We start from the raw sequence: 26,720 nt of genomic DNA on the forward strand, positions 1-26,720 counted from the left end.
GCACCCCTTATAAGGAGTCTCCACGCTTTTTTGCAATGCAACGCGAAAATGAAAGGACTGCGGCAATTCGCTTGATTATGTCCATAAAGCTTCACAAGTTTCCTAGTTACTCACGAAATTTGAGCAAAATCGGTTTGAGGCATCATATCTAAAATTATGGATTTAAATGCGATGTCCAAAGACCCATGCGAATGCTGAAATGCGAGCGATTACTGGCGTGAGTGTCGCCAGGCGCGGCGGCGCGGCAATGCTTGAGTGCAGACGTGGCGACTGAGTACGGAGACTCTCTCGTACTCAGTCGCCACGTCTGCACTCAAGCATTGCCGCGCCGCCGCGCCTGGCGACACTCGCGCCAGTAATCGCTCGCATTTCAGCATTCGCATGGGTCGTTTGACATCGCATTTAAATCCATGATTTTAGATATGATGCTTCAAACCGATTTTGCTCATATTTCGTGAGTAACTAGGAAACTTGTGAAGCTTTATGGACATAATCAAGCGAATTGCCGCAGTCCTTTCATTTTCGCGTTGCATTGCAAAAAAGCGTGGAGACTCCTTATAAGGGGTGCCCCGGGGGTTACTTATAAGGGGGACGGGGTTACTTATAAGGGGGACGGGTTACTTATAAGGAGGGGCCCCCCTTGTGAGTGGGTTTCCCGAACTGATATAGACCTAACTTAGTCCGATTGCAAGACACCCCTTATGGAATAGGGCCGCCTAGGGCCAGTAGGGGGTCTCATGACTCTGGATGGTCTCTGCTGCCAGTGCTATTTTGTGCAAACGTTAATTATCAGATCGCACTGGGTCTGGGAACTGCATATTATTTCATTTATTCTTAAGTTAAACTGCAAAACAAAATCCCTAAAACCTTACTAAACGAGTTTTATTAGGCCTACTCTTTAAAAAAAAAAGCAACAACAACAACAGCAAATGGATCACTCAGTTTTGTTGCTCCTCTTGACTTGAGATAAGAGAATAGGAACAGCAACAAAAACAACAAAATAACTTTGATTTTTTAGCGATATTTCCATCAAACTGGAAGTGCCCGTCATTCGACCGCAAATAATAACTTCACATTTTCACACGCAAGGGCACTTAAGTATCAAAAAACACATGCAAATCAACACATCACATCATTGGTGCCGGAAGCGGGGGGGACAGGAAGAGGAAGAAAAAGGAGAAGAGTTGGAAAGAAAATGTTGTATTAATGTACATTGTAACTTAGAAAAATGTGTTATTTTTTTTGCTCGCTCCCTTTGCTTGCTCACAAAATGAAAGATTATATGTGTTATTTATGCCAGTGCTCGCAACCAGCTCATTCACTTCGCTCCCTCGCTTTCAAATTTCTTTGAAAATTTTTACGCGTCGTATCGCCCCCTGTGTATGCCACTGAGCCCCCTCCCCTTCAAAAAAGGGAGCCCCCTGGGATGTTTGCCCCCCCCCCCCCCCCCAATCCAGAATTGCTTCCGGCGCGCCTGCATTACACACAGAGAAAAAGTCACTGACGGTGATCTAAGTTCAGTAGTGAAATTCCAAAACAATGTCAACATTTAAAAATCTAGCTTCCATCGTCAATATGGGGGCTTAGGCACAATATTTCCAGGCCAAAGCATGTGGTGCTTAAGTCTGGTCTTTGAGAACCGGTCGGCTAAAACGTGCTAGGACTTATATTATTATTAAGGGTTAATGAATGGAGCAGCTAATAATAATATATTATGCATGGGGTTTGACATTTAATATGGTCTTCAAACGTAGTAATAGTTTGTATATGTATCACGGGTAAATCGCATTTAGGCAAAGTTTCATTTTGTCTTAAGTGATAACCACTTAGGCTACTTATCAATTAGTCTACTGACCAGTTAGTCTAAAGTCTAAAGTACATTTGGTGTAATGGCCATTTGGTCTAAACTCTATGACCATTTGGTCTAATGACCATTCAGTCTAACGTCTAATTGGTCTGTCCATTCAATCAAGTCTAACACCACTTAGTCTGTTTGCCAGTTGGTCTAGTCACCAGCTTGTCTAATATTTGATTCGTCTAATCATCATTCTGTCTATTATTCATTTTTAGCTCACCTGAGCCAAAGGCTCTTAAAAGTGAACTATTGCGATCGCCCTTCGTCCGGCGTCCGTCGTGCGTCGTCCGTCGTGTGTAAACTTTTTACATTTTCATCTTCTTCTTGAAAACCCTAGGACCGATTTTCATCAAACTTGGCAGGTAGCATCCCTAGGGGGTTAGGAACTTAATTTCTTAAAATGGGCACCATGCCCCACCCAGGGGGCCCCCAGGGGGGCCCAAACCCCCCAAATTAAAGAAATCTGTAAAAATCTTCTTCTCTACAACCAGAAGTGATAGAGCTAAGTTAATACTATGAGTTAGTACATTGATGACTGTAGTTTCAAGTTTGTTCATGACAGAATCAGGGGTGCCCCCCTTGGGACCCAGGGGAGGGGGTGGGGAGGGGTCCTAATGGGGCCTAAATTGTACATTTTCATCTTCTTCTTGAGAACCCCATGACCAATTTTCACCAAACTTGGCAGGTAGCATCCCAACGGTTAGGATCTCAATTTGTTAAAATGGGCACCATACCCAACCCAGGGGCCCCCAGGGGGGCCCAAACCCCCAAATGAAGGAATCTTTAAAAAAATCTTCTGTAGAATCAGAAGTTATAGAGCTAAGATAATACTATAAGTGAGTACATTAATGACTGTAGTTTCAAGTTTGTTCATAGCAGATCCAGGGGTGCCCCTCTTTGGGGACGAGGGGGGTGGGGGGTTGGGAAGGTCCAAATGGGGGCCTGAATTGTACATTTTCATCTTCTTCCTGAAAACCTCATGATGGATTTCGTCAAACTTGGCAGGTAGCATCCCTAGGGGGTCAGGATCTCACTTTATCAAAATGGGCACCATGCCCCACCCAGAGGGCCCCAGGGGGCCCCAATCCCCCAAATTAAGGAATCTTAAAAAAATTTGGGCCCTTATTGTACATTTTCATCTTCTACTTGAGAATGCCTGGTCAAATTTTAGTAGAGCTGTGAATAATTTAGATTAGTGACTGCGTGAAAGGTAAACTTGCGATACTCAGGTGAGCGCTAGACCCGCGGGTCTCTTGTAAGTTTCTAATTACCTTTATGTCTAATTCACATTTGAGCTAAACCCACTTTGGCTAATATCCACTTAGGCAACTTATCACTCTGTTGAATAGGCCTAACCATTTAGGCAAAGTTTCATTATGGGGGGTTGAGTGATGCCGAATATCCTCGGCCACGGAGTAAAGGACTGAGCAGGGAAAGGGTTTGGGAGGTTCCAACATGAAGGATAGACTAAATAAGCGGGGGGGGGGGGGGATGTAGGACCTGTTTTTTTTGCTGCCAGTTAACCACAAAAAATGTTTTCAAACAATACCACAGAGGTACATCCTCATTACTTGAATGAAAACTTTAGGCGATTTGAACCTTTACTCAGAGTATGAACCATATTTCGTTTTTTTATTTTGCGAGCAAGTGAGGCAAGCCAGCTGAAAATTCCACCTTCTAGCTATAAAAAAAAAAATGTTACTTGTCCTCAAAGTACACTCAAGCAATGTAGATAGCTATATAGACATATCTGTACTTAGTTTCTCTTGACATAACAGCTGTCATCCACACAACACTTGTTCACCTTAGTTTGTGTTTATTATTGTGTTTATCTATATCTGAACTTAATTTCTTTTGACATAGCAGCTGTCATCCACAGAACACTTGTTCACCTTAGTTTGTGTTCATTTATCATCCATTTGGTGTCTATTTTTGTCATTTCTTGATTGTACAGAGTCGATGAAGGCCAGGGGCCGAAAGCTTGTATAAAATAAAGAAAGGAATTAAGCGCTACGTCAGTTCCCTTATCTCATTCTTTCGCATATATATTACTTTGATTTCGAAATACACATTTCTGTGTGATTTGGTAGAATAACTTGGCAACATAGGCCTACATGTATAATCATCTAATTTTTACAAGCACCTCCATGATTATTAGATTAATGTCTAATTAACACTTTTTTGTTGTTTATTGTAGGTTTATCAAGATGGATTTGTGTGCATTTATGGAGGAAAGAGGCATGGACAGAAGTGTTATAGAACGGATGAGAGAAGAAAAGGTGAGATCAATTTTTGAAATAGTTGGGGGGGGGGGGGGGCACTGTCATTACAAGTTGGACACCATGCTCGTACATGAACTTTCAAAATGGACCCTAAACAAGTAATTAGACTTCATCTCAGAATACCCAAACAAGTATTAATTTTGTCAGGTTTTTCCCACTCTAAACAAGTAAATTAGCTGTTGTAAAAGTATACCCTTTTCCCCGATTTTGTCAAGTTTGATATCCTTTTCACTGTATGCGCATACATCATCTGTGAAACACAACCCCTTTTATGTTCTTTTCTGTACGAGCATGGTGTCCGCCTTGTAATGGAAGTGCCCCCCCCCCCCCCCCCCCCGGGGGGGGGGGGGGGGGGGGGGGATAGTGTCCTAAGGCTTGTATAGGGGCAGTTATTATGAGAGTGGTATGATATATCTTATCCATGAAATAAACATGAAACATTTGCATTTGTATAGCCAGGGCTCCACACTAACTCTTTTGGTTAGAGGTCCAGACATCCCAGGCTCCCCTTGTATTGGGCTCTGTATTGAAATTGTTCACTTTTGGGCTTCCAGACCTGAATTTTAGGCGCCCATGTGTTCCGGGTGCCTGCTGATATCAAGCCGTGGTATAGCTAAGGAAATCGTAAAGCATAAAGGTAAAGCTTTTTATGCCTCCGCCACGAAGTGGTGCCGGAGGCATTATGTTTTCGGGTTGTCCGTCCGTCCGTCCGTCCGTCCGTACATCCGTCCACATTCGTTTACGTGAGAACTTGAGTAATTGTATCCCCCGAACAGAGTTCGGAGGATACTATGGATTTGGCCTCGTTGTGCCGCCGTCTCCGCCGCAGAGATTTTCTTGTGAGCGCTCTACCGGCTGCAGTTCTTTTCGGATCATCTTCAAATTTGGCATATAGGTGTATCATGGTAAAACAAAGAAGCCTATTGTTTTTGGTGGTGGCGCCCTTGCTTGTTCCGTCTTTATACATGAAAAGGTAAATTTTTCAGGGTCTGCTTTTGTGCACAATACTGGCCATGTTTCTTATCCGATTTTTTTCAAATTTGGTATGTAAATGTGTCATAGTCAAGTCTACACACCTATAGGGCTCACACCCATAAATATTTCCCCATAGGGATGTGTGTTAAAAATCAAATTTCAAAAAATTCTGTAAAACAGCTGGGAGAAATGAGGTGTTTCAGCTTAAACCTGGATAAGTTAGATATACCCTTTCATCCATCAAATTCTCAGGGTGGATAATTCAGTTCAAATTCTGTCCAGGGGTCCGCAAAGCCAGACTACGAGTTCTTATCACTCAAAAAATCACCCATTTTCCGTACACGTACCCAATGAAATATAGTCCCCTCAAATTCCACCAGAAAATCTTTCATCTTCCAACCAAAATGCAACTTGTAGAGGAATTCATACTCAATATCTACAGCTATTCAGTTTTTTGCCAAACTACATCATTGATTTTTAATCAATTTTTTTCTTCATTTATTTTGGTATCTTTGGTACGAATTTGTGAAGGGGCCTGGGGCATTCCCTTGTATTTACGGGTGTGAGCCCTATACCTATTGGTAATGCTGCCCCCACTGTTCTACCTTTTACAGGGTCAAAGGTCACCCTGATCAGGTCAGAATTTGGAAAAGTGCTTATTTATGCAATAACTTGATTATTACTCAATGGATTTTATTTAGACTTGCTAAGGAGGCGTGTGGGTGGTCATTCTACATGTAGGACACAACAGTTTGTGGTGAGGGCGCCCTCAGTGTTCCGACTTGGATGCCATATCACATTTCTTATGTGTGTTCTATCAGCCACATTTCTTGTCCGATTTTCTTCAAATTTGGCATGTAGGTGCATTATGGTGAAATGAAGACACCTATTGTTTTTAGTGGTGGCGCCCTCGCTTGTTCCGTCTCTATACACCAAAAGGTAAATATTTCAGGGTCTGCTTGTGTGCGCGATCCTGACTGTGTTTCTTGACCGATTTTTTTTCAAATTTGGTATGTACATGTAAATGTGTCATAGTCAATTCTACACACCTATACCTATTGGTAATGCTGCCCCCACTGTTCTGCTTTTACAGGGACAAAGGTCACCCTGTTCAGGTCAAAATTTGCAAAAGTGCTTATTTATGCAATAACTTGATTATTACCCAATGGATTTTATTCAGACTTGTAAAGGAGGTGTATGGGTGGTCATTCAACATGTAGGACACAACAGTTTGTGGTGAGGGCGCCCTCAGTGTTACGACTTGGATGCCAGATCACATTTCTTGTATGTGCTCTATCAGCCACATTTCTTGTCCGATTTTCTTCAAATTTGGCAAGAAGGTGCATTATGGTGCATTATGAAGAAATGAGGACAATATGGATTTGGCCTCGTTGCGCCGCCGCGTCCGCCGCAGAGATTTTCTTGTGAGCGCTCTGCTGGCTGCAGTTCTTCTTAGATCATCTTCAAATTTGGCATGAAGGTGTATTATGGTAAAACAAAGACGCCTTGTAGGAAGCGGGTCCGGCAGCAGCTCCTAGACCACATATACACCAGAGACTGTGTTGTACTGCAATCAGGGGTACTACACACCTACTACAGTGATCACGACCCAGTGTATTTGAAGACTCCTACTAATAACCTGTAGTGGCACAAGGTAAATTCTGTGACAACAACTGAAAAATACCCAAAGTGCAAACATTGGTTCCCAGTTGCCACATTATTCAACAGTTTAGCCTAAAAAAATCATCCAAATGGGGTATGGGGGGTGGGTTCGGGGGATACATGTGCTCGATCGGGTCCCCCGGCCGAGTGCTCTAGTTTTGGCTGGATTTTTACCAAACCTGGTCCAAGTATAAATTATGATGGGGCAATTACTTGATTAGATTTTGGGTGAAATCGGCTAATGGCCAAAGGTCAAAGTTCAAAGTCAAATCATGAAATTTATCCGTCAATGCAATAACTTAAGACTGGAAAGAACAAATTTCCCCAAACCTGGTCCAAAATGATGAAGTGTGATAGGGTAATCACTTGATTAGATATTGAGTGAACTAGGCCAGAGGTCAAATTTCAGAGGTCTAGTGAAATGCTCAAATTTCACCCATTTTCCATATGTTTAAAGTGGCTCCGTGTACTGTCCTGAAACTTGGCATATAATCACCAGATAATGATTATTTGCCCACTACATTAACTTGTGGTCTCACATTGGCAGTATGTACTGCACCTTATGGGAGAAAAAATGTGATACTGCGGAGGCATACCAGTCGCCCTAGCGACATTTCTGGTTTGATGTTTCAATTTTATAATATGTTTCTTTGAATACATAGTTTGAATGCATTTCTTGAGACAGTGTGTAGTTATTAACCGGTATACATGCAGCAATCAAGTAAATATAAAAGACAGCACTCGACAAATCTTGCCCACCTTTGTCAGTGACGTTCATTTTGCACATGGTTAACATGGAATGCTTCTACGTTTTGGCCTTTCCTCAATTAGCCTTGTGCTCTTTTTTGCTGAAAAAAAATTAACTCTTTTTCATATGTATTCTCTCACCTTCTTGTTATTTACAGATTGATGCTTCCATTCTGCTATTGATGGATGAGGATGAGCTCAAGAAGTTTGTGCCACTATTGGGGGATAGACTAGCACTGCGCAAATTTTCAGAAGAAAGCACTCAGAAAGTGTCTACCAGCTCATCAAAGTCTTCCAAAAAAGACTCGCTTCTTTGTAAACTTAGACAGAAATTGGGGATGAAAAGAGATAGGGAGGTTGCTGAAAATAGTAGTGGGTATGAAGATTCTGCAAGTTGTTCCTATGGGAGAGCTCATAAAATGCTAGGGAACAAAAATGCTGAAAGATTGGACAGAAGAATAGATGTCGGATGGATGGACTTTGATCATATGTTAGGCAGATACAGGCAGGTACGTAAGACGAACGGAGGAGGCATCAGATCTCTGTCTGTGTCTAAGCTATGCAAGCCTGCTGAACTGCTACAAATTGTAGAAGACCTCTTCTTCCCGGATGGCATTTCAGCTAAAGGGGAAAAAGAAAACTTTGAATGCTCCTTGGTGGACTTTCGACAGCAGCCTCTTGAAGGAGATGTTGGACAACTCTACAGCAGATCAAAAATGCCAACCCTTAGGTTTTACCTGCGCACAGTGTCCAAAGTACAGGAGCATGGCAAATCTAAGGGCAAGTCAAAGGGCAAGTCAAAGGTCAAGAAGAGGAGGACGGTTCATGTGAGGGATCATGGATATGATACAAGTAGTAGTGAAGCTGATTTGCCTGAAATTTCGCTAAATTCTGGTGAACATTCTACAAGCACCCACTCTTCATCTTCATCTGTATGTTGTCTGGAAGATGACATCACCAAGTCCAGCACCTTATTTTCGGGATTGAAGGAACTTGCAGACTCACCAACTATTTCATTTGGGCCATCGCACTCTACTCCGGTGCAGGAACAGCTCGATGTCACGATTAGGGACCCAGTTAACTCATTGCCAGCTGAACAGATATTGGCTGAAGTCATTACTGATGAGCCAACTGTATATGTAGAGCTGGTTGAAGAACAGACAAATGACTTTCCAACTAACCAAACACAATTTGAAGTTCTCCTCATTCGAAGAAGTTGTTTAATAACAGATATGATGAATGCTTTTTCGGACGAAAGCATACTGAAGGCTAATATTGTTGTCCATATGATTCTACAAAATGGGGATCTAGAGAAGGGCCAGGGTAACGGAGTATATAAGGATGCTATAACCCAATTTTGGGACGAGGTGTATGAACAGATGACAAGTGGAGACTCTTCAAGGATACCTGTCTTGAGACATGATTATGGGGAGAAGGAATGGCAGGCACTAGGACGCATCATCACAAAAGGCTGGTTGGACCACAAGTACTTTCCCATCAGGTTGGCACAAGACTTTATGGTTAATGCAATCTGGGGATCCACGTTCTGTAATGGTGACATGGTGGAGGCCTTCCTAAGTTTGCTCCCAGAATCAGAAAAGGAAGTCGTGAAATCAGCACTTAGCAATTTCCCCGAAGACAATGAAGAGCTCATTGACATCCTGAGTGGCTATGATTGTCGAAAGGTACCAACAAACGAAAACTTCAGCTGCCTCCTTTCAGAGTTGGGCCATAAGGAAATCATCCAAAAGCCAATGTACATTGCTGACTGCATGAGACCAGTCCTTCAAAACCTTCAGAATGAGCTGACCCAGGAAAGCTTAAGTGAAATATATGCTTCACTGTATCCGACATCGAAAAAAGTGATTGACAAGTTGGAGTTCTCAAGGGATCTCTCACCCAATGAGCAGGCGGTATCAACGTACCTGAAGAAGTACTTGCGGTCACTAAACCAAGGCATGCTGAGAAGATTTCTTAGGTTCTGTACAGGATTAGATATTCTCTCTAACTCAGATATCAGGGTTACATTCTGTTCCTTGGATGGTCTCCAGAGGAGGCCCATTGGCCACACTTGTGGTAACGTGATAGAATTGCCATCCACCTATGATAACTACGTAGAGTTTAGACAGGAGTTTAATCACATTCTACATAGTGGTCTATGGGTTATGGATGCTCTTTAAATACTTTTCAAGGAAAGGAGCTATACTCAAGAATGTTGTGCAGAATTACAAACTGCTAGGTTGAATGTGGAAGAGAGTCACATAATCTTGAATGAAATACTCTTTTTATTGTTTCACAAACCCTATCACTGGGTAATATTTGTTTTATAAGGTTTGAATATGATTGACTTTTTTTATCAGACTGCATGGTCATTGTTGATTAAACAGGGTATATTCATATCAGACTCCTTTTTAGGGTTATGGTTACAATTATTTTACCTTTGTCACGGTAATCTGACAGCTCTTCTGTGCTCGGAGACGAAGTGGGGGACTATAATTTTTACGTGTGACCTGAGAAAGAAGCAGAATCGTATGTATATGGTAATAAAGGCTTTGGAATGATATGTATTTTCAAAGCCTTTGTAGGTTTCATCTTATGGTGATTGAACATACCATTGTTCAAGATCAGCGCTCTAGTTGTGTATTTGGTTTGTGTTGAGGGTTTTGACTGTAACAGTTTGCCAAAGTTAATGTTATAGTGGTTATTTTAAAGGAAGGTTTTACTACCATTTAGGGGTCGAAGTTAAAAGATCAATGCTCATTTTTAATGAAAATATCTACATGTTTATACTGGGTCTAAGTATTACCTCAGAAATGGACTTTAATCTAAGTATCATGGAATGATAAATTACTGGTAAACTTTATTATTTGATCCAAGATTCAAAGTCAAAGGTCACAAAAGTCAATTTACACCAAAAAAAAAATGACACGTTTGGGGGCTATTTCAGTATTGGTGTAATTGCTAGGAATGGCAAGGCTGTTGGCAACATAATTGTTTGTGCAGGTACAGTGTTTTCACAGATGGCGGAGCCTATGTATCTGTAGTTTTTAATGTACATGTATGACTGTGCACAATTCAACCATAGGAGGGGTTGTCAATAGGATATCTTGAAATATTGATTTATATGCCATTGTTTCATATTTCATGTTTCAAGGGGAATGGTATGTATACGATTTAGTAATAAAGGCTTTGGAATGATGTGTATTTTTCGAAAGGTTTCGTAGGTTTGATCTTATGGTGATTGCACATACCATTGTTTAAAATCAGCACTCTAGTTGCGTATTTGGTTTGTGTTGATGTTTATATTTTTATCTAAGGTTTTGGCTGTAACAGTTTGCCATAGTTAATGTTATATTGGTTATTTTAGAGGAAGGTTTTATTACCATATAGGGATCAAAGTTAAAAGATCAATGCTCATTTTAATGAAAAGTTTTACAGTTTTATACTGGGTCTAAGTACTACCTCAGAAATGGACTTTGCTTTAAGTATCATGGAATGATATATTACTGGTAAACTTTATTCTTTGATCCAAGATTCAAAATCAAAGGTCACAGAAGTCAATTTACACCAATAGATATGACACATTTTGGGGTTATTTCAGTATTGGTGTAATTGTTAGGGATGGCAAGGTTCTTGGCAACACATACAGTTGGCAGCAAAATTAATCAACCCCCTCACGTTTTATACATTATCAACACTATAAATTGTGTTGGAATTAAGAAACAGTTTTCCAGTTATCATAAAACCTATCACATTGTATATCAATAGAAAGGATAATGTATTGCCTTTACTTTCCACCCGTTATGTAATTGTGATCACCCATGCATGAAGAAATATGATCCATTATGTAAAATAATGTATATTTTCTTACCTTTGTGTGATTATTGAAGCGTAACTTGCAAACCACCAATGATCACAAATGATTTTGTATGTTTTCTGAGAGATGTGACAATACCCTTTAATTTAATACACAATTCTAGTATCTGCAGTTGTTTCTATTTCTTTCATGAAGAAATAAAAAATAAAATTTTGATGAAAATATAATCTGTGTACAAAAGTCAACGGGGGCAACAAAAATGAAACAGTTTTTCTTTGAAAAATGTCTATAAATATAGTAATACCTACCAAAATATTTGAAATTAGACATCAAATTATACAATATCATGTCAGCTTTCAAGAAAATGACTTATGAGCCTATATTCAAGGGCTGGCTTGCAAGTAACGCTCCAATAATCACACAAATCCAAGAAAATGTACATAAGTTTGCAAAATATATCATTTTTTCACGCATGAATGATCTCAATTGGATAGCATGTGGAAAACAAAGATTATGTTTCCCTTACATATGCAGAGATGCCAACCGTTACGGAATATGCATGATGTGTATTTCCATATGAATTCAAGGCTTTCATCACCAGTTCATTGATGTTAGTATGGTCATTGTTGTTACGCATCTTTCACTATTGTTCAGCAGTTGAGCTATTTATATTTTAATTTTGACCTCATGCATATTACGTAATGGTTGGCATCTCTGCATACGACATACAATTCACTGCGTTTTATGATGTCTTGTTATGAATATTTCATACTTTACAGCACAATTTGTAGTGCTATTTTATGCCCAAAATGTGAAAGGGGTTGAATAATTTTGCTGCCAACTGTATGTACGTGCAGGTACAGTGTTTTCGCAGAAGGCGAAGGCCTATGTATCTGTAGTTTTTAATGTACATGCATGACTGTGCACAATTCAACCATAGGAGGGGTTGTCAATAGGATATCTTGAAAAATTAATGATTTATATGCCAATGTCTTATATTTCATGTTTCAAGCAGAATGGTACGTGCCTATGTATACGATTTGGTAATAAAGGCTTTGGAATGATGTGTATTTTTCGAAAGGTTTCGTAGGTTTGATCTTATGGTGATTGCACATACCATTGTTTAAAATCAGCACTCTAGTTGCGTATTTGGTATGTGTTGATGTTTATATTTTTATGCCTCCGCCACGTAGTGGTGCCGGAGGCATTATGTTTTCGGGTTGTCCGTCCGTCCGTCCGTACGTCCGTACGTACGTCCGTACGTCCGTACGTACGTCCGTACGTCTGTACGTACGTCCGTCCGCTTTCGTTTACGCGATAACTTGAGTAATATTTACTGGAATTTCACCAAACTTGGTCCAAGTATGAAGTATGATGGGGCAATGATTTGATTAGATTTTAGGTGAAATCGGCTAAAGGTCAAAGGTCAAAGGTCAAGGTTAAATCATGAAATTTATCCGTTTACGCGATAACTCAAGACTGTATAGAGCAAATTTCACCAAACTTTGTTGGAGGATGATGTATGATGGGACAATTACTTGATTAGTTTTTCAGTGAAATCGGACAGAGGTCAAAGGTCAAAGATCAAGGTCAAATCCTAAAATTTATCTGTTTACGTGATAACTCAAAACTGGATGAAGCAGCTTTCACCAAACTTGGTCCAAGGATGATGTATGATAGGACAATTAGTTTAGTAGATTTTAGTGACATTGACAAGAGGTCAAAGGTCAAAAGGTCAAGGTCAAATGCTAAAAATGTTGCTATTTCCCCCATATCTATGCAATGCCTGCAGTTATTTTCTTGAAACTTAGTGTAGACATGTACTACTGCATAAAGATTCTCCAGAGAGAGTTTCATGTCATAAGGTCAAAGGTCAAAAGGTCAAAGGTTAGGTGAAAATGTTGCAATATCACTTTTCTCACAAATGGTTCAATGTATCTTCATTGAACTTGGTACATATGCATGTACTGACTGGCAGGGATTATCTAGGGAATTTAGGGGTCATGGGTCAATAGTCAGGGGTCAAAGGTCAAGGTCAACTTCTCAAAATGTTACTACAGTATTTCCCTCATATACGCCTGTACTAGTATATGCAATGATTGCATTACTAGTTTTAAAATTTAATATATGTACATGTATTACTTAATGGAGATTCTCTTGGAAATTTCCAGCCAGAAGGTCAAAGGTCAACGGTTAGGTTTAAATGAAAAAAATATATATATTTTGTACTGGTAATTACACTCTTTCTTTATATTTTGAAAATCATACTCAATGCATAAACTTTTAATAAGGTCGGTCAGAAGTCAAGTAAAAATTTCCAATTCCCCAAATATGTGTACCTGCACTCTTTAATAGACAATTATAGCAAACCCAGTTCGTGGAAAGTGAACATTCAAGATATTTCTGATAAACCTGTTATTTCGATATTTTGCCAGTTATGTAAAACTGTCATCACACATTGTGAAGACATTGAACTATACACCTATTGGGAGAATCATGCATTATGGCGGAGGCATCAGTCGCCGTAGCGACATTTCTAGTTATCTAAGGTTTTGGCTGTAACAGTTTGCCATAGTTAATGTTATATTGGTTGTTTTAGAGGAAGGTTTTATTACCATATAGGCTGCCAACTCTATGTACGTGCAGGTACAGTGTTTTCGCAGAAGGCGGAGGCCTATGTATCTGTAGTTTTTAATGTACATGTATGACTGTGCACAATTCAACCATAGGAGGGGTTGTCAATAGGATATCTTGAAAAATTAATGATTTATATGCCAATGTCTTATATTTCATGTTTCAAGCAGAATGGTACGTGCCTATGTATACGATTTGGTAATAAAGGCTTTGGAATGATGTGTATTTTTTGAAAGGTTTCGTAGGTTTGATCTTATGGTGATTGCACATACCATTGTTTAAAATCAGCACTCTAGTTGCGTATTTGGTTTGTGTTGATGTTTATATTTTTATCTAAGGTTTTGGCTGTAACAGTTTGCCATAGTTAATGTTATATTGGTTGTTTTAGAGGAAGGTTTTATTACCATATAGGCTGCCAACTCTGTGTACGTGCAGGTACAGTGTTTTCGCAGAAGGCGGAGGCCTATGTATCTGTAGTTTTTAATGTACATGTATGACTGTGCACAATTCAACCATAGAAGGGTTGTCAATAGGATATCTTGAAAATTAATGATTTATATGCCAATGTCTCAGTATCAAAAGAATAATCTAAAATACAAAAAAGTGTAATGATCCAGTCATCCATTGTTGAAGTAATGATATAATTTTTTATGTGGTAACTTTGCAAACACACATAAAGAATCATTTCACACAGACTCTTTGCATACTTTACCATCAGAGCGAGGATTTATTTAATATGATGATGGTCAAAGATTTGAAAATATCTGATATGGCTGAGCAACAGTTAGCTGTGTAGCTACAGTAACATGGTCTATCCACACTGTGCAATTCAATTAGTTTTACTGATATAATGTCATAGAGGTTAAAAGGTATGGTCTTGAAAATATAAATATGGCTAATGGAAAGCAATAAAACACTCGAACAGCATGGTTATAAGGCATTTATAAACCCCGAAGAGGATATTTTGTGAACACATGGTCTGACTATTCTGTGTTATTTAATTGTTTGGTTATTTACAGTCAGAAAAAAAACATGAGGGCCTTACATTATATTTTACATTGCTCAAAAAGGTGTGTAAATAGTTGACACACAGTATGCAAGTTACATGTACGTACGTTATTGTATAGTCATATAATATTTGTGTAGCAATTACTGTTCAGGGCGTATATATTCAAGACCAGTGCTTTTAAAGGAAAATTAGAAGCAGCAACACTCATAAGATTAAAGGACATGATTCATCCTCAACAAGTCATTACCATCTTTTAGTGTCCTTTGTTGTTTCAGTAGGGTTGTACCAACCATTTCCCACAATATTAGTGTAAGCGGTAAAATGTGTTCATAAAACATCTACATGTAGTTTATACAGTGGAAACTCGGTAAAAAGAGATCTGATATAACAAAACTCCTGATAAAAAAGATGTAAAAATTCGGTCCCAGCTCTCTATAACTTATTGTTTAATAAACCTGCTATATAAACTAGATTACTGCTATAACAAGGTACATGTATTTTTGATGGTCCCTAGCACCTCGTTATACTGAGTTTCCATTGTATACACATGTATTTAAAGCAGAAAAATAAAAAACAATTAATAATATTTCTCCGGGACTGTCTTATATAAGTTTGGGTGAGATATGAGGACTCAAATATAAGCATATGTACATGAACTTGCCACAATCAAAACACTTCAAATAAAACATTTTCATTCAGCTTGTTATGTCATTAACTGTCGTTCATATTTAACACCGAATAAACAAGAACACTCCCGTCTCAGTAAAGTATATTTTTATTGTAAGATAGTAGCCTTTGAAAGAAATTAATTCAAGAACTCAGGATAATGAACAAATAGCATTACCGTAAAAAACGTAAGCATCAGTTTGGCATTGTGATATGATATCACTTTTTATCAAAGTTATTATAAAGTCCTTTATACAAATATAGGAACACTTATTGCTACCCTCTGTTATTCATGAAGAAATAGAAATATGGATAATACTAAACACAACAAAAAATGTTTACCCCCAAATGAAAGTAGCATAACTTTTGAACGGTGTTTAGTAACAAAATTTGCAGATAGTCTTAATAAACTCTTCTCAAAGCATGTGTGCAAAAATGAGCATGATTTTAATTGTAACGCCTGAATGGTCACACATGAAACAAAAAAATACCACTTTTTTAAAATCACATATGAATCCATTTTGGGGATAAAAACTGAACAAATAATGGGTAAAACCTATACTTGGATGGATGTGTATTAGTGTCTTTTTGTTATGTTATCAATTATCACACTCTATCCTACTAATCTAGGCACTTTTTACGATCCGATTGCAAAATTGACTTTTTTTTTTGGCGAAAAATGCACTTCCCAATATTTTCACGAAAATCAAGCTTAACCCACCAAAAGGCGTTAAAAAGAGTTGCTTTCCTTGAAAATATGTCCATCCATGCGCAAAACTAATGGTCAGATGAATAGGAGTCTGAAGATTGGTATAAAAGCAAAATTTTTACTTTTATTGTACACGAGAACCATAATTTTAATAATTTTTGGTACATATGGTGCTCGTAAAAATACCCTTGTGACTTTTAAAAAGTGACATTTTTTCTTGACCATTGTTCATTCATGAATATAGGATTATGCTGATTTTTACACATACGATAACAATATAGTTGATTAATATCACCTGCAAATTTTGTTACTTGACACTTCCCCGTTAAAAAGTTATGTCACTTTCCTTAGGGGGTAAAAACTTTTTTGTTGTGTTTATATGCAGATCATTTTAAGCAATGTGGTGAATATGTGAATTAAAAATAACCGGATCAGACGCTTCAGTCTTCTAGTCTTCTTTGAAGAGAGAAAAGATGTCATTATGGGGAAAGATATGAATAAGTCTTGGTTGCTGATCCAAGCACTGTAGAAAAATATCTACTTGTGTTTTTCATCTAATATCAAAATACACATGCAATTAATGCAAAATACTCTGATTAAATCATCCTCAGCAAGTGCATTCTCAAAGTATGATATAGGTTCAGTCCTTCTTCGCTATTCTGCGGTACAGGTAGTTGTTCTTCAGTCATCAGGATCGAGCAAAGGTCAAATATGTCTCTGTCACAAGGGTACTGACTTTTGAAAGTACATTCTTCCTCGCATACTTCAACCTCATCGTTTTCCAACGGGACAAGAAAATCCTGTGTTCCATACACCTGGGGTGTCCTGTACATCACGTTGGGGCGACCAAATGGTCCACACTGGTTCCTTGATTGGCTGATTCTATGAGCGTTCCATTCCTTAGCAACCTTGTCCAGTTCTTCCTGTTCCATATACAAAGAAGAAGAAAATAATAAATATTAGTATTATATATAAATATTTGATAAAAATATACTTTTTCATTTCTTTAAGGATTTATCGCTAACATATTTTAAGAGATTTCAGCTGACAAGTATCGTCAGTTATGGAGTGGGTTATCCATGGTGAAGTACTGAGAAAATATCAAAACCCTCCAATGGCGTAGGTAGGATTTCATTTCCCTGAGGGCGGGGTCGTCCCCCAGGGACCCCCCCCCCCCCCCCCAAAATGGCCCCCGGCGGGTGTAATTTACCCCATGGAGCCCATGGACCAAACCTGGTCTAAAAGAATGGCCTAGGGGTGTACATAATAAAAATATAAAAACTGACAAAATATCTGGTCGGGAAAGGGGTTGCCAGACCCTCCCCCCCTGGGCCCCCCCTGGCGGGTGTAATTTACCCCACGCAGCCCATGCACCAAACTTGGTCCAATGAAAGTATTATGGGTGCATGTACACAATGAAAATATAAAAACTGACACGATATCTGGTTGGGAAAGGGGTTGCCAGATCCCCTCACCCCCCCCCCCCCCCCCCACCACCGCCCATTACACCCCTTCGTGGGTTTAATTTAGCCAACAGCACCCATGGTTCAAATTTGGCTGGGGGAAAGTAGGCCCCATTATGGGTGTGCAAAAAATAAAGATAAAAGCTGACAAAATATCTCACAAAGAGTAATCAAACATATCCCCTACCTTTGCTACCCCCCCCCCCCCATTTTTTAGGGTGAAGGGCCTATACGGTTTGGAGAGGTATAAATGAGTGTGTCATAAAAAGTAATGGAACTTCTTGAATTAAGATGAAGTTATGACAACAGAAGCATTGTGTGTGACATATATCCACATGCCCCATCCCACTCCCTCCCCCAAAAGAATGGAGTTATCGATATCCACACTAGAAACATACTCAGACAGTGCAGACCTTTGCCTAGCAGCTCATTTCCACCCATCCACACAAGTCATGATAAAAACTGCCAAATTTCCCATATAAAAGCCTTTTGCTTTTAAATGCCATCAACTTCCAGCTGTGTGGTAGTGCATTATACCTTGAGCACATGCCTTTACCTTATAGTGTGCATGTATGCAAACCTCAAATTCATGCAGCTTGAACTCCCAATTCCATTGATCTTATCTGCCGTAAGATAAAAATCATCAAAATTTCATAAAGATTCCCGGATCACTACCAAAATTTATATTTATCATCTGTTTTTAAAATGTAATTGTGTTATTATCATCTTTTTATACAAGTTTCATCCAAATGTGTTCTCAACCTTTCAAGTTGTTTTGCATACAAACAATACTGTAATGCAGACAATACTAAATAAAGTAACATAAAACCTCAAGTGGCAGAAATAATCACAACTGTATCCAACATCCTACAGTTCAACTGTGTTACCATGCATGTGGAGCAAGCTCATGTACAACAGTACAAGAAACTGTATACCTGTGATACAAAATTGTACATGCAGTGGGTGCATAGGCCATAGTGTGGTTAATTGCATGCATATATTTGTATGTTGTATACATTTTACTTGTTGCATGCAATTATACATTTCGAAGATTGGCAACATGTGTATCATCAGTCTGCAAACAATAAAAAGGCGGTGTTTTCCTGACCTTGGTAAGTGAACTGGGCTTTCCTATTGTAGGTACTATACTGGTAGGCCCCTATGACAGTAGTACATGTATTTCATCACTGGATGACAATTGGTGTCAGTAACAGAGCAACAAAGAAAGGTCAAGAGTCTAGATCTTGGACTAGATCTAAGTCTCAAATATGCTATGATATGGCTAGATATCTAACGTTAGACCTATATTTCCTATACATGCTATAGCTTGTAGAGTACCTAGTACTATTTGGCGAAACCAAAATGAACTGGAACAGGGGATGGATTATCAGCGAGATGTAGTGTATTATGAGTCATAACTGAAAAACCAATAAATAGAACATCAATGTTCTCAGCCTATATAGGTTTAAGTGTCAAAAGTGTGCATTGCTTTAAATTTGCATAGAACACTTAAACCCTGAATTTGTTAAAGTCACTGCACTTCCTATCATTCATAGCTAGAGTCAAAAAGGCAGAATTATACTACATTTCAATTTCTCTATCTAATAGACAACTTTGACTTTAGGATTAGAAATAGCCTTATTAATAGCTATATGTATCATAAGTGTTGAAGATGCAGATGTTCCAGTGAATGAATACTTGCAGAATTGGGTATGAAGATTAGGCAAATAATCTGAAACTCTCTTTGAATATAGCAAAAGAAATAACAAACTGCCTGAATAAAGTTGCAAATATTGTGATGTCAATAACAGTCTAACAGTACATGCAGCATGTCTACCATGCTAGAAACATGGACAGAGAGCCTTAATGAAGAGCTGTGACCAAATGAAGCCTCAAATTGCTTAAATTGCAAATCAAAACCATTGGTAGTAAGATAATATTTTAAATACCTGCAAAAATATAGGAATCTGTACCAAAGGTCATTAACTTACACCTCTGTTAGAACCAAAGCTATAATTGTGCATTGCTACAGTATTTATGCTCAACTCTGAGTTTGTTTACACTGATGTATGAGGCGAAAGTACATATAAGCTTGCTTTCACTTCAGTTGTTTGTTTTCTATACCTTGTGCAGCTCTCATAGTTTACAGGTATAAACCTCTGTTGGTTGTCAATGAGTCTGCACAAAGACTACTACATGCACCACACTGGCACTGCAGCCTCTTCTGGGAGAGGCTACAACACAGGGACAGTTTGTTATTTCTTTTGCTATATTAAAAGAGAGTTTCAGATTATTTGCCTAATCTTCACACCCAATTCTGCAAGTATTCATTCACTGAAACATCTGCATCTTCAACACTTTACACATATAGCTATTAATAAGGCTATTTCTAATCCTAAAGTCAAAGTTGTCTATTAGATAGAGAAATTGAAATGTAGTATTTTGCCTTTTTGACTCTAGCTATGAATGATAGGAAGTGCAGTGACTTTAACAAATTCAGGGTTTAAGTGTTCTATGCAAATTTAAAGCAATGCACACCTTTGACACTTTAACCTATATAGGCTGAGAACATTGATGTTCTATTTATTGGTTTTTCAGTTATGACTCATGATACACTACATCTCGCTGATATAAATCCATCCCCTGTTCCAGTTCATTTGGTTTCCCCAAATAGTACTAGGTATACTCTACAAGCTATAGCATGTATAGGAAATATAGGTCTAACGTTAGATAACTAGCCATATCATAGCATATTTGAGACTTAGATCTAGTCCAAGATCTAGACTCTTGACCTTTCTTTGTTTGCTCTGTTACTGACACCAATTGTCATCCAGTGATGAAATACATGTACTACTGTCATAGGGGCCTACCAGTATAGTACCTACAATAGGAAAGCCCATCAGTTCACTTACCAAGGTCAGGAAAACACCGCCTTTTTATTGTTTGCAGACTGATGATACACATGTTGCCAATCTTCGAAATGTATAATTGCATGCAACAAGTAAAATGTATACAACATACAAATATATGCATGCAATTAACCACACTATGGCCTATGCACCCACTGCATGTACAATTTTGTATCACAGGTATACAGTTTCTTGTACTGTTGTACATGAGCTTGCTCCACATGCATGGTAACACAGTTGAACTGTAGGATGTTGGATACAGTTGTGATTATTTCTGCCACTTGAGGTTTTATGTTACTTATATATAGTATTGTCTGCATTATTGTTTGTATGCAAAACAACTTGAAAGGTTGAGAACATAATTGGATGAAACTTGTATGAAAAGATGATAATAACACAATTACATTTTAAAAACAGATGATAAATATAAATTTTGGTAGTGATCCGGGAATCTTTATGAAATTTTGATGATTTTTATCTTACGGCAGATAAGATCAATGGAATTGGGAGTTCAAGCTGCATGAATTTGAGGTTTGCATACATGCACACTAAAGGTAAAGGCATGTGCTCTAATAATGCACTACCACACAGCTGGAAGTTGATGGCATTTAAAAGCAAAAGGCTTTTATATGGGAAATTTGGCAGTTTTTAGCATGGGATTGTGTGGATGGGTGGAAATGAGCTGCTTGGCAAAGGTCTGCACTGTCTGAGTATGTTTCTAGTGTAGATATCGATAACTCCATTCTTTTGGGGGAGGGAGTGGGATGGGGCATGTGGATATATGTCACACACAATGCTTCTGTTGTCATAACTTCATCTTAATTCAAGTAGTTCCATTTATTACTTTTTATGACACACTCATTCATACCTCTCCAAACCGTATAGGCCCTTCACACTAAAAAATGGGGGGGGGGTAGCAAAGGTAGGGGATATGTTTGATTACTCTTTGTGAGATATTTTGTCAGCTTTTATCTTTATTTTTTGCACACCCATAATGGGGCCTACTTTCCCCCAGCCAAATTTGATCCATAGGTGCTGTTGGCTAAATTAAACCCACGAAGGGGTGTAATGGGCGGTGGTGGTGGGGGGGGGGGGTGAGGGGATCTGGCAACCCCTTTCCCAACCAGATATCGTGTCAGTTTTTATATTTTCATTGTGTACACCCATAGTACTTTCATTGGACCAAGTTTGGTGCATGGGCTGCGTGGGGTAAATTACACCCGCCAGGGGGGGCCCAGGGGGGAGTTTTGTAATGAGGGGGGTGGCCCCAGTAACTTTGAGGGGTCAAACCTTTTGGGCTTGATGGGGTAAATTGACCAGCAGCCAGCTCCTGGTCTAAGAGGATACAAGGCGCTATTTTCCAGCTATCCCGTGACATAAGATTGATTGTGATTGGTTTAAAAAGGGGCCCTTTTCAAATTTTATGTTTAGTGCACAATGTTGGTAAAAGTTGAGCCATGAAATATAAATTTATTTTATTTTGTTATTTTGGGATGAATGCAGAACATACCTCCATCCAAATATTAAAGGCTTAAGTGAGCTATTGGGATCGCTCGACCTCGACCAACACTTCTAGAGCTCGTTAACAGCATGAACACATATCAATTTACCTGAATTAGATTCATGAAACAAAACTGCAGCAGTGACTTGTCCAGGTGATCTCCAGTAAAGTGACCTTGATCTTTCACTTGTCCAAACATGTTCAGCCAGAACTGTATAGAGTGCTTTCTAAGGACGCCCCACCAACTCTCTATTCTTTGGTTATGCTGGCTCGTTCCTTGCATAAAACTCTTTTCAGACGCAAGTGGGTCGTCACCATTTCTGCGCAGAAATTGTTGCATTTGGCGGACAGTGTTATTCTCTGTTCCAAAATCTGATCGAATGACACGAGGACATCCCATCTCTTTCCTAACCGTTTGCATGTAGTATCCAGCTATTACTCTGGGATTACTGTTTGTCGTGTAAGCTTCTAGCCAAACTACCTTCCTTGAATAGCCATCTACACATCCATTAATGCAGATTCCAAAAGGTTTCAATTTGTCATAGGAGTCTAGATGCCATATAAAGTTTGGTCCCCGTCCTCGATATAAACGCCTTCGTAGCCTTCTACGTGATCGGTATTCAAGACCTATTGGGTCTAACACTCCGAGTAGATGCCGAACAGTTTCTTTGTCAATGTTGATACCATTTTGGATGCATTTCAGGTGCATCCACCGATAACCATGTAAGCTCCCTGAACTCTGAAGTTCCTGTAGAATAAAGCAAGCTACATCTAACTCATCAGTATGGTTTTTACGACGATAAAGACCAAGGTCTCGCAACTTTCTGTTCAGTGTTCGTTTGCTTATCGCTACATTGTGATTGAACAAAAGAGAAGCAATGATTTCGTTGTAGTTATATCCTAAATTAAAGTAATTCCGAACCAAGCCTGCACATTCCATTCAACCACAAGAAGTTCCTCTTCCAAAGGATCGTGAGATACATTGAAAATGTAAAAAGGTATAGCTATAATGCAGCTCCAGATGTCCTGTCCTGCACGCTTGACCGGCCATCAGTAATGGTTATGTATTTGTAACAACGTGATTTTCGTTAATAGAACGTAACATGCAGACTACGGTAATCTGTTTAAAGAGATTAGAAGAAATACCGTAATCTGTTTAAACAGATTAGAAGAAATACTGTAATCTGTTTAAACAGATTATGGTATTTCTTCTAATCTGTTATTACAGATTATAATCTGTTATAACAGATTAGTAGAATTACCGTAATCTGTTATAACAGATTATAATCTGTTTAAACAGATTAGAAGAAATACCGTAATCTGTTTAAACAGATTAGTAGAAATACCGTAATCTGTTATAACAGATTATAATCTGTTTAAACAGATTAGAAGAAATACCGTAATCTGTTTAAACAGATTAGTAGAAATACCGTAATCTGTTATAACAGATTATAATCTGTTTAAACAGATTAGTTGAAATAATGTAATCTGTTTAAACAGATTAGAAGAAATACTGTAATCTGTTTAAACAGATTATGGTATTTCTTCTAATCTGTTATTACAGATTATAATCTGTTATAACAGATTAGTAGAATTACCGTAATCTGTTATAACAGATTATAATCTGTTTAAACAGATTAGAAGAAATACCGTAATCTGTTTAAACAGATTAGTAGAAATACCGTAATCTGTTATAACAGATTATAATCTGTTTAAACAGATTAGTTGAAGTAATGTAATCTGTTTAAACAGATTAGAAGAAATACCGTAATCTGTTTAAACAGATTAGTAGAAATACCGTAATCTGTTATAACAGATTATAATCTGTTTAAACAGATTAGAAGAAATACCATAATCTGTTTAAACAGATTAGAAGAAATACCGTAATCTGTTTAAACAGATTAGAAGAAATACCGTAATCTGTTTAAACAGATTAGTAGAAATACCGTAATCTGTTATTACAGATTACAATCTGTTTAAACAGATTAGTAGAAATACCGTAATCTGTTATTACAGATTATAATCTGTTTAAACAGATTAGTAGAAATAGTAGTTTTTTTTTCTCCGTGGCACTAATGGTCTTTCGTAATAAGCCACTGAAATCTTTACATCTGTTTGGATGAGAGCAAATTTGTCCGATAAATTTGTCGGACAAAACGCTTCATGAAATGCCCCTCAGACCTAAATCTAAAAAGATCTAAATTAGATCCTAGATCTAAATTGTCATCACAATGGTTCATGATTTGTTGGTACTGTTTTTTTTTTCTTTGCTATGGGGAGACATGAAGATAGTAAACCTTCAAGAGTGCTCTTTCCATTTATTCACTAAAGTTCTTATTTCACTTTTGATTGCTTTGAAGTGCTTAACTAATTTCTATCAATCGTATAGCTGAAGTTTTGTCATTCCTTTCTATCTCTTTCTTCCCAGGTTAGATTGGTGTCGTAGCCGAGTTTCGGAGACCTATCGAGACTTCCGGGTCTTAAACAGAGCTTTGTACACTTGGATGCTCGTATCTGTAAACCTTGGTCTTTTGGGGCTTACTGCACATCTTATCTGGAACTACATGGTCCTAACTCAATCGCTCTCGAGCCACGAATTTCGAAAAGTAATCGTTGTGGATCTCTTGATTATTTCCGAAAAATGTCAGGTCTTGTTTCTCCCTGTGGTGGCTCTGCACAGTTTCACAGACCTAAACTACATTTGGGAGGAGTTCCGACGTGCGTTGTCAAGACATCGTCGCCAGGACAACGAGTTCTTCTGGGATGGAATTCTACGTCACGTGGACACTCTGAGCTACGAAGATTTTCGGAAGTCTGTAGACTTCAAGAGTTTTCTCACGCTGAGCTCTCTTTATCTTGGTGTTCAGATTGGATGGCAGAATTGGAACTATCATAATGTCGTTGATCCTTCTTCCACGAAGCTCACTCCGATGTAACCTGTAACATGAATCTCTCCTACTTGGACTAGCTGAAGGATGACCCGCGAGGGCCATTTTATGCGACGAATATGACACAAAAGTTAATATCTATACGAAGGAGATGCTACATCCCCCCCCCCCCCACAAAAACAAACAAACAAACAAACAAACAAATCCCACAAAACTTCCTCCACGGAGGTAATCCATGGGTACCTGAATCAGGCTGTTAGAGGCCTTGTCAGAAAGAGGAAAGAATGGGTTTTATAAATATTCCCCATGAGCCTGCACATCCATATAAGCGTAGATAAGAATGCCTAGCTTTGTAATGCAGGAAACGCCAAATACTTGCTTTACTTTGGCATTGGTGAAAAGCCATGTGCTTGTGGCATTTTCTCGGGTCGCACAGTTTTGAACTAGGTGCGAAAGTTGTCATCATTTGCAAAACTGGTAGCTTTCGTACTATTTTTTCGTACACTGGTCATGTATTAAGCACTGCAGCTGGACTAGACAAAAACAAAACCATAAGTGAGTTATATTGGATATTATACATGGCCTTATGCTAGGCCTAACCGTAACCCTAACGCTAACCCTATATCTATATAGGCCTACACCTAAACCTAAACCTCACCCACACCCACACCCTAACCCTAACCCTAACCCTAACCCTAACCCTAACCCTAACCCTAACCCTAACCCTAACCCTAACCCTGACTCTAATCCTAAGCTTGACCCAAAGCTATCCGTAGTCTCCTGCATGGAGTGCCTGTCATTATTATTACCTATGCATTTCCACGTGGGTTTCCATTAACTATACGCACAGCGTATTAACAGCGTCTGGTCGGGCTAGGTTTACATATGAATCAAAAGGGGCATTTTGGACAACCCAGGTTTCTTCACAGATAAACGCACTGGATAAGAATTGAATAATATATACGTAGACCTCACGTTTATAATCCAGAGCAGGTATTGTATATCCCTCATATGGTACGGTGCACACAAGTTTATACTTCGGCGCGAAGCATTTATAGCCCAGGAGATCAATGAGTTCGAATTCATTACGAAAGGAGCTTTATTCTTGTCATGGTGTTTTTCCAGCTAAACTAAAACACCATATTGATCGCTGATATCAAATTATTACCCTCTTTGTCTCTTCCTGATTTTCTCGTGTTCTTTCTCATTCAGGTCTGCAGTGTTTTTCCACCAATCTTATTTCCTCTTCTCTAATCATTTCATTCTCTTCACCTCAGATCTAAAGATTAATGGTTTCTACCTCTCAAATGATTCTACTCACTATACGGCTAATAACTCCGACATTTTGCATCAATGATGGCATTTTTGTTTTGTAAATTTGTTTTCCGTTTCTAATGTCCGTTTGCTTTACTGTTTCATGTCATGATATCGAGGTAATTAGCGATCATCGTCATAACGATTGCTTTTGTGTGTTATTATGCTTCCTTTTGGTTTTCATAATTTATATTTGTCTTTGAGTATCACTCTTAATCATATATTATTATGTATAGCCATTAGATATCAAGAGAGAGATGATGACGGCTTTAAAAGAATTATATGTATT

The 26,720-nt window shown here is 38.6% G+C and overlaps 2 protein-coding genes across 2 annotated transcripts; one reads left to right on the top strand and one right to left on the bottom strand.

The window, feature by feature from the left end:
* The first annotated feature begins 2,940 nt into the window (after positions 1–2,940).
* Positions 2,941–9,752, top strand: LOC139724427 (uncharacterized). The gene is made up of 2 exons (XM_071635570.1): positions 2,941–4,134; positions 7,680–9,752. Exons 1-2 carry the CDS (start codon positions 4,063–4,065, stop codon positions 9,699–9,701), a joined length of 2,094 nt encoding a protein of 697 aa, XP_071491671.1. The 5' UTR covers positions 2,941–4,062; the 3' UTR covers positions 9,702–9,752.
* A 2,890-nt stretch (positions 9,753–12,642) lies between these two features.
* Positions 12,643–23,338, bottom strand: LOC139724428 (uncharacterized). The gene is made up of 2 exons (XM_071635571.1): positions 22,339–23,338; positions 12,643–17,279 (listed from the first exon to the last, which is right to left on the bottom strand). The coding sequence occupies exons 1-2, from the start codon at positions 23,167–23,169 to the stop codon at positions 16,953–16,955; spliced, it is 1,158 nt and encodes a 385-aa protein (XP_071491672.1). The 5' UTR covers positions 23,170–23,338; the 3' UTR covers positions 12,643–16,952.
* Positions 23,339–26,720: the final 3,382 nt, after the last annotated feature.

This window comes from Diadema antillarum, unplaced genomic scaffold, assembly GCF_040938485.1.
Source record: "Diadema antillarum isolate AM-2024a unplaced genomic scaffold, OU_Dant_1.0 scf00000213, whole genome shotgun sequence".
In the NCBI taxonomy this organism is placed as follows: Eukaryota; Metazoa; Echinodermata; class Echinoidea; order Diadematoida; family Diadematidae; genus Diadema; species Diadema antillarum.

Bases quoted from the DNA above. Each gene is read 5' to 3' on its own strand.
- LOC139724427 (XM_071635570.1), top strand. From the start codon at position 4,063: ATGGATTTGTGTGCATTTATGGAGGAAAGAGGCATGGACAGAAGTGTT. The intron at 4,135-7,679 runs GTGAGATCAATT...TGTTATTTACAG, and splicing joins AACGGATGAGAGAAGAAAAG to ATTGATGCTTCCATTCTGCT.
- LOC139724428 (XM_071635571.1), bottom strand. From the start codon at position 23,169: ATGGAATGTGCAGGCTTGGTTCGGAATTACTTTAATTTAGGATATAAC. The intron at 17,280-22,338 runs GTAAATTGATAT...TATATGGAACAG, and splicing joins GTTTCATGAATCTAATTCAG to GAAGAACTGGACAAGGTTGC.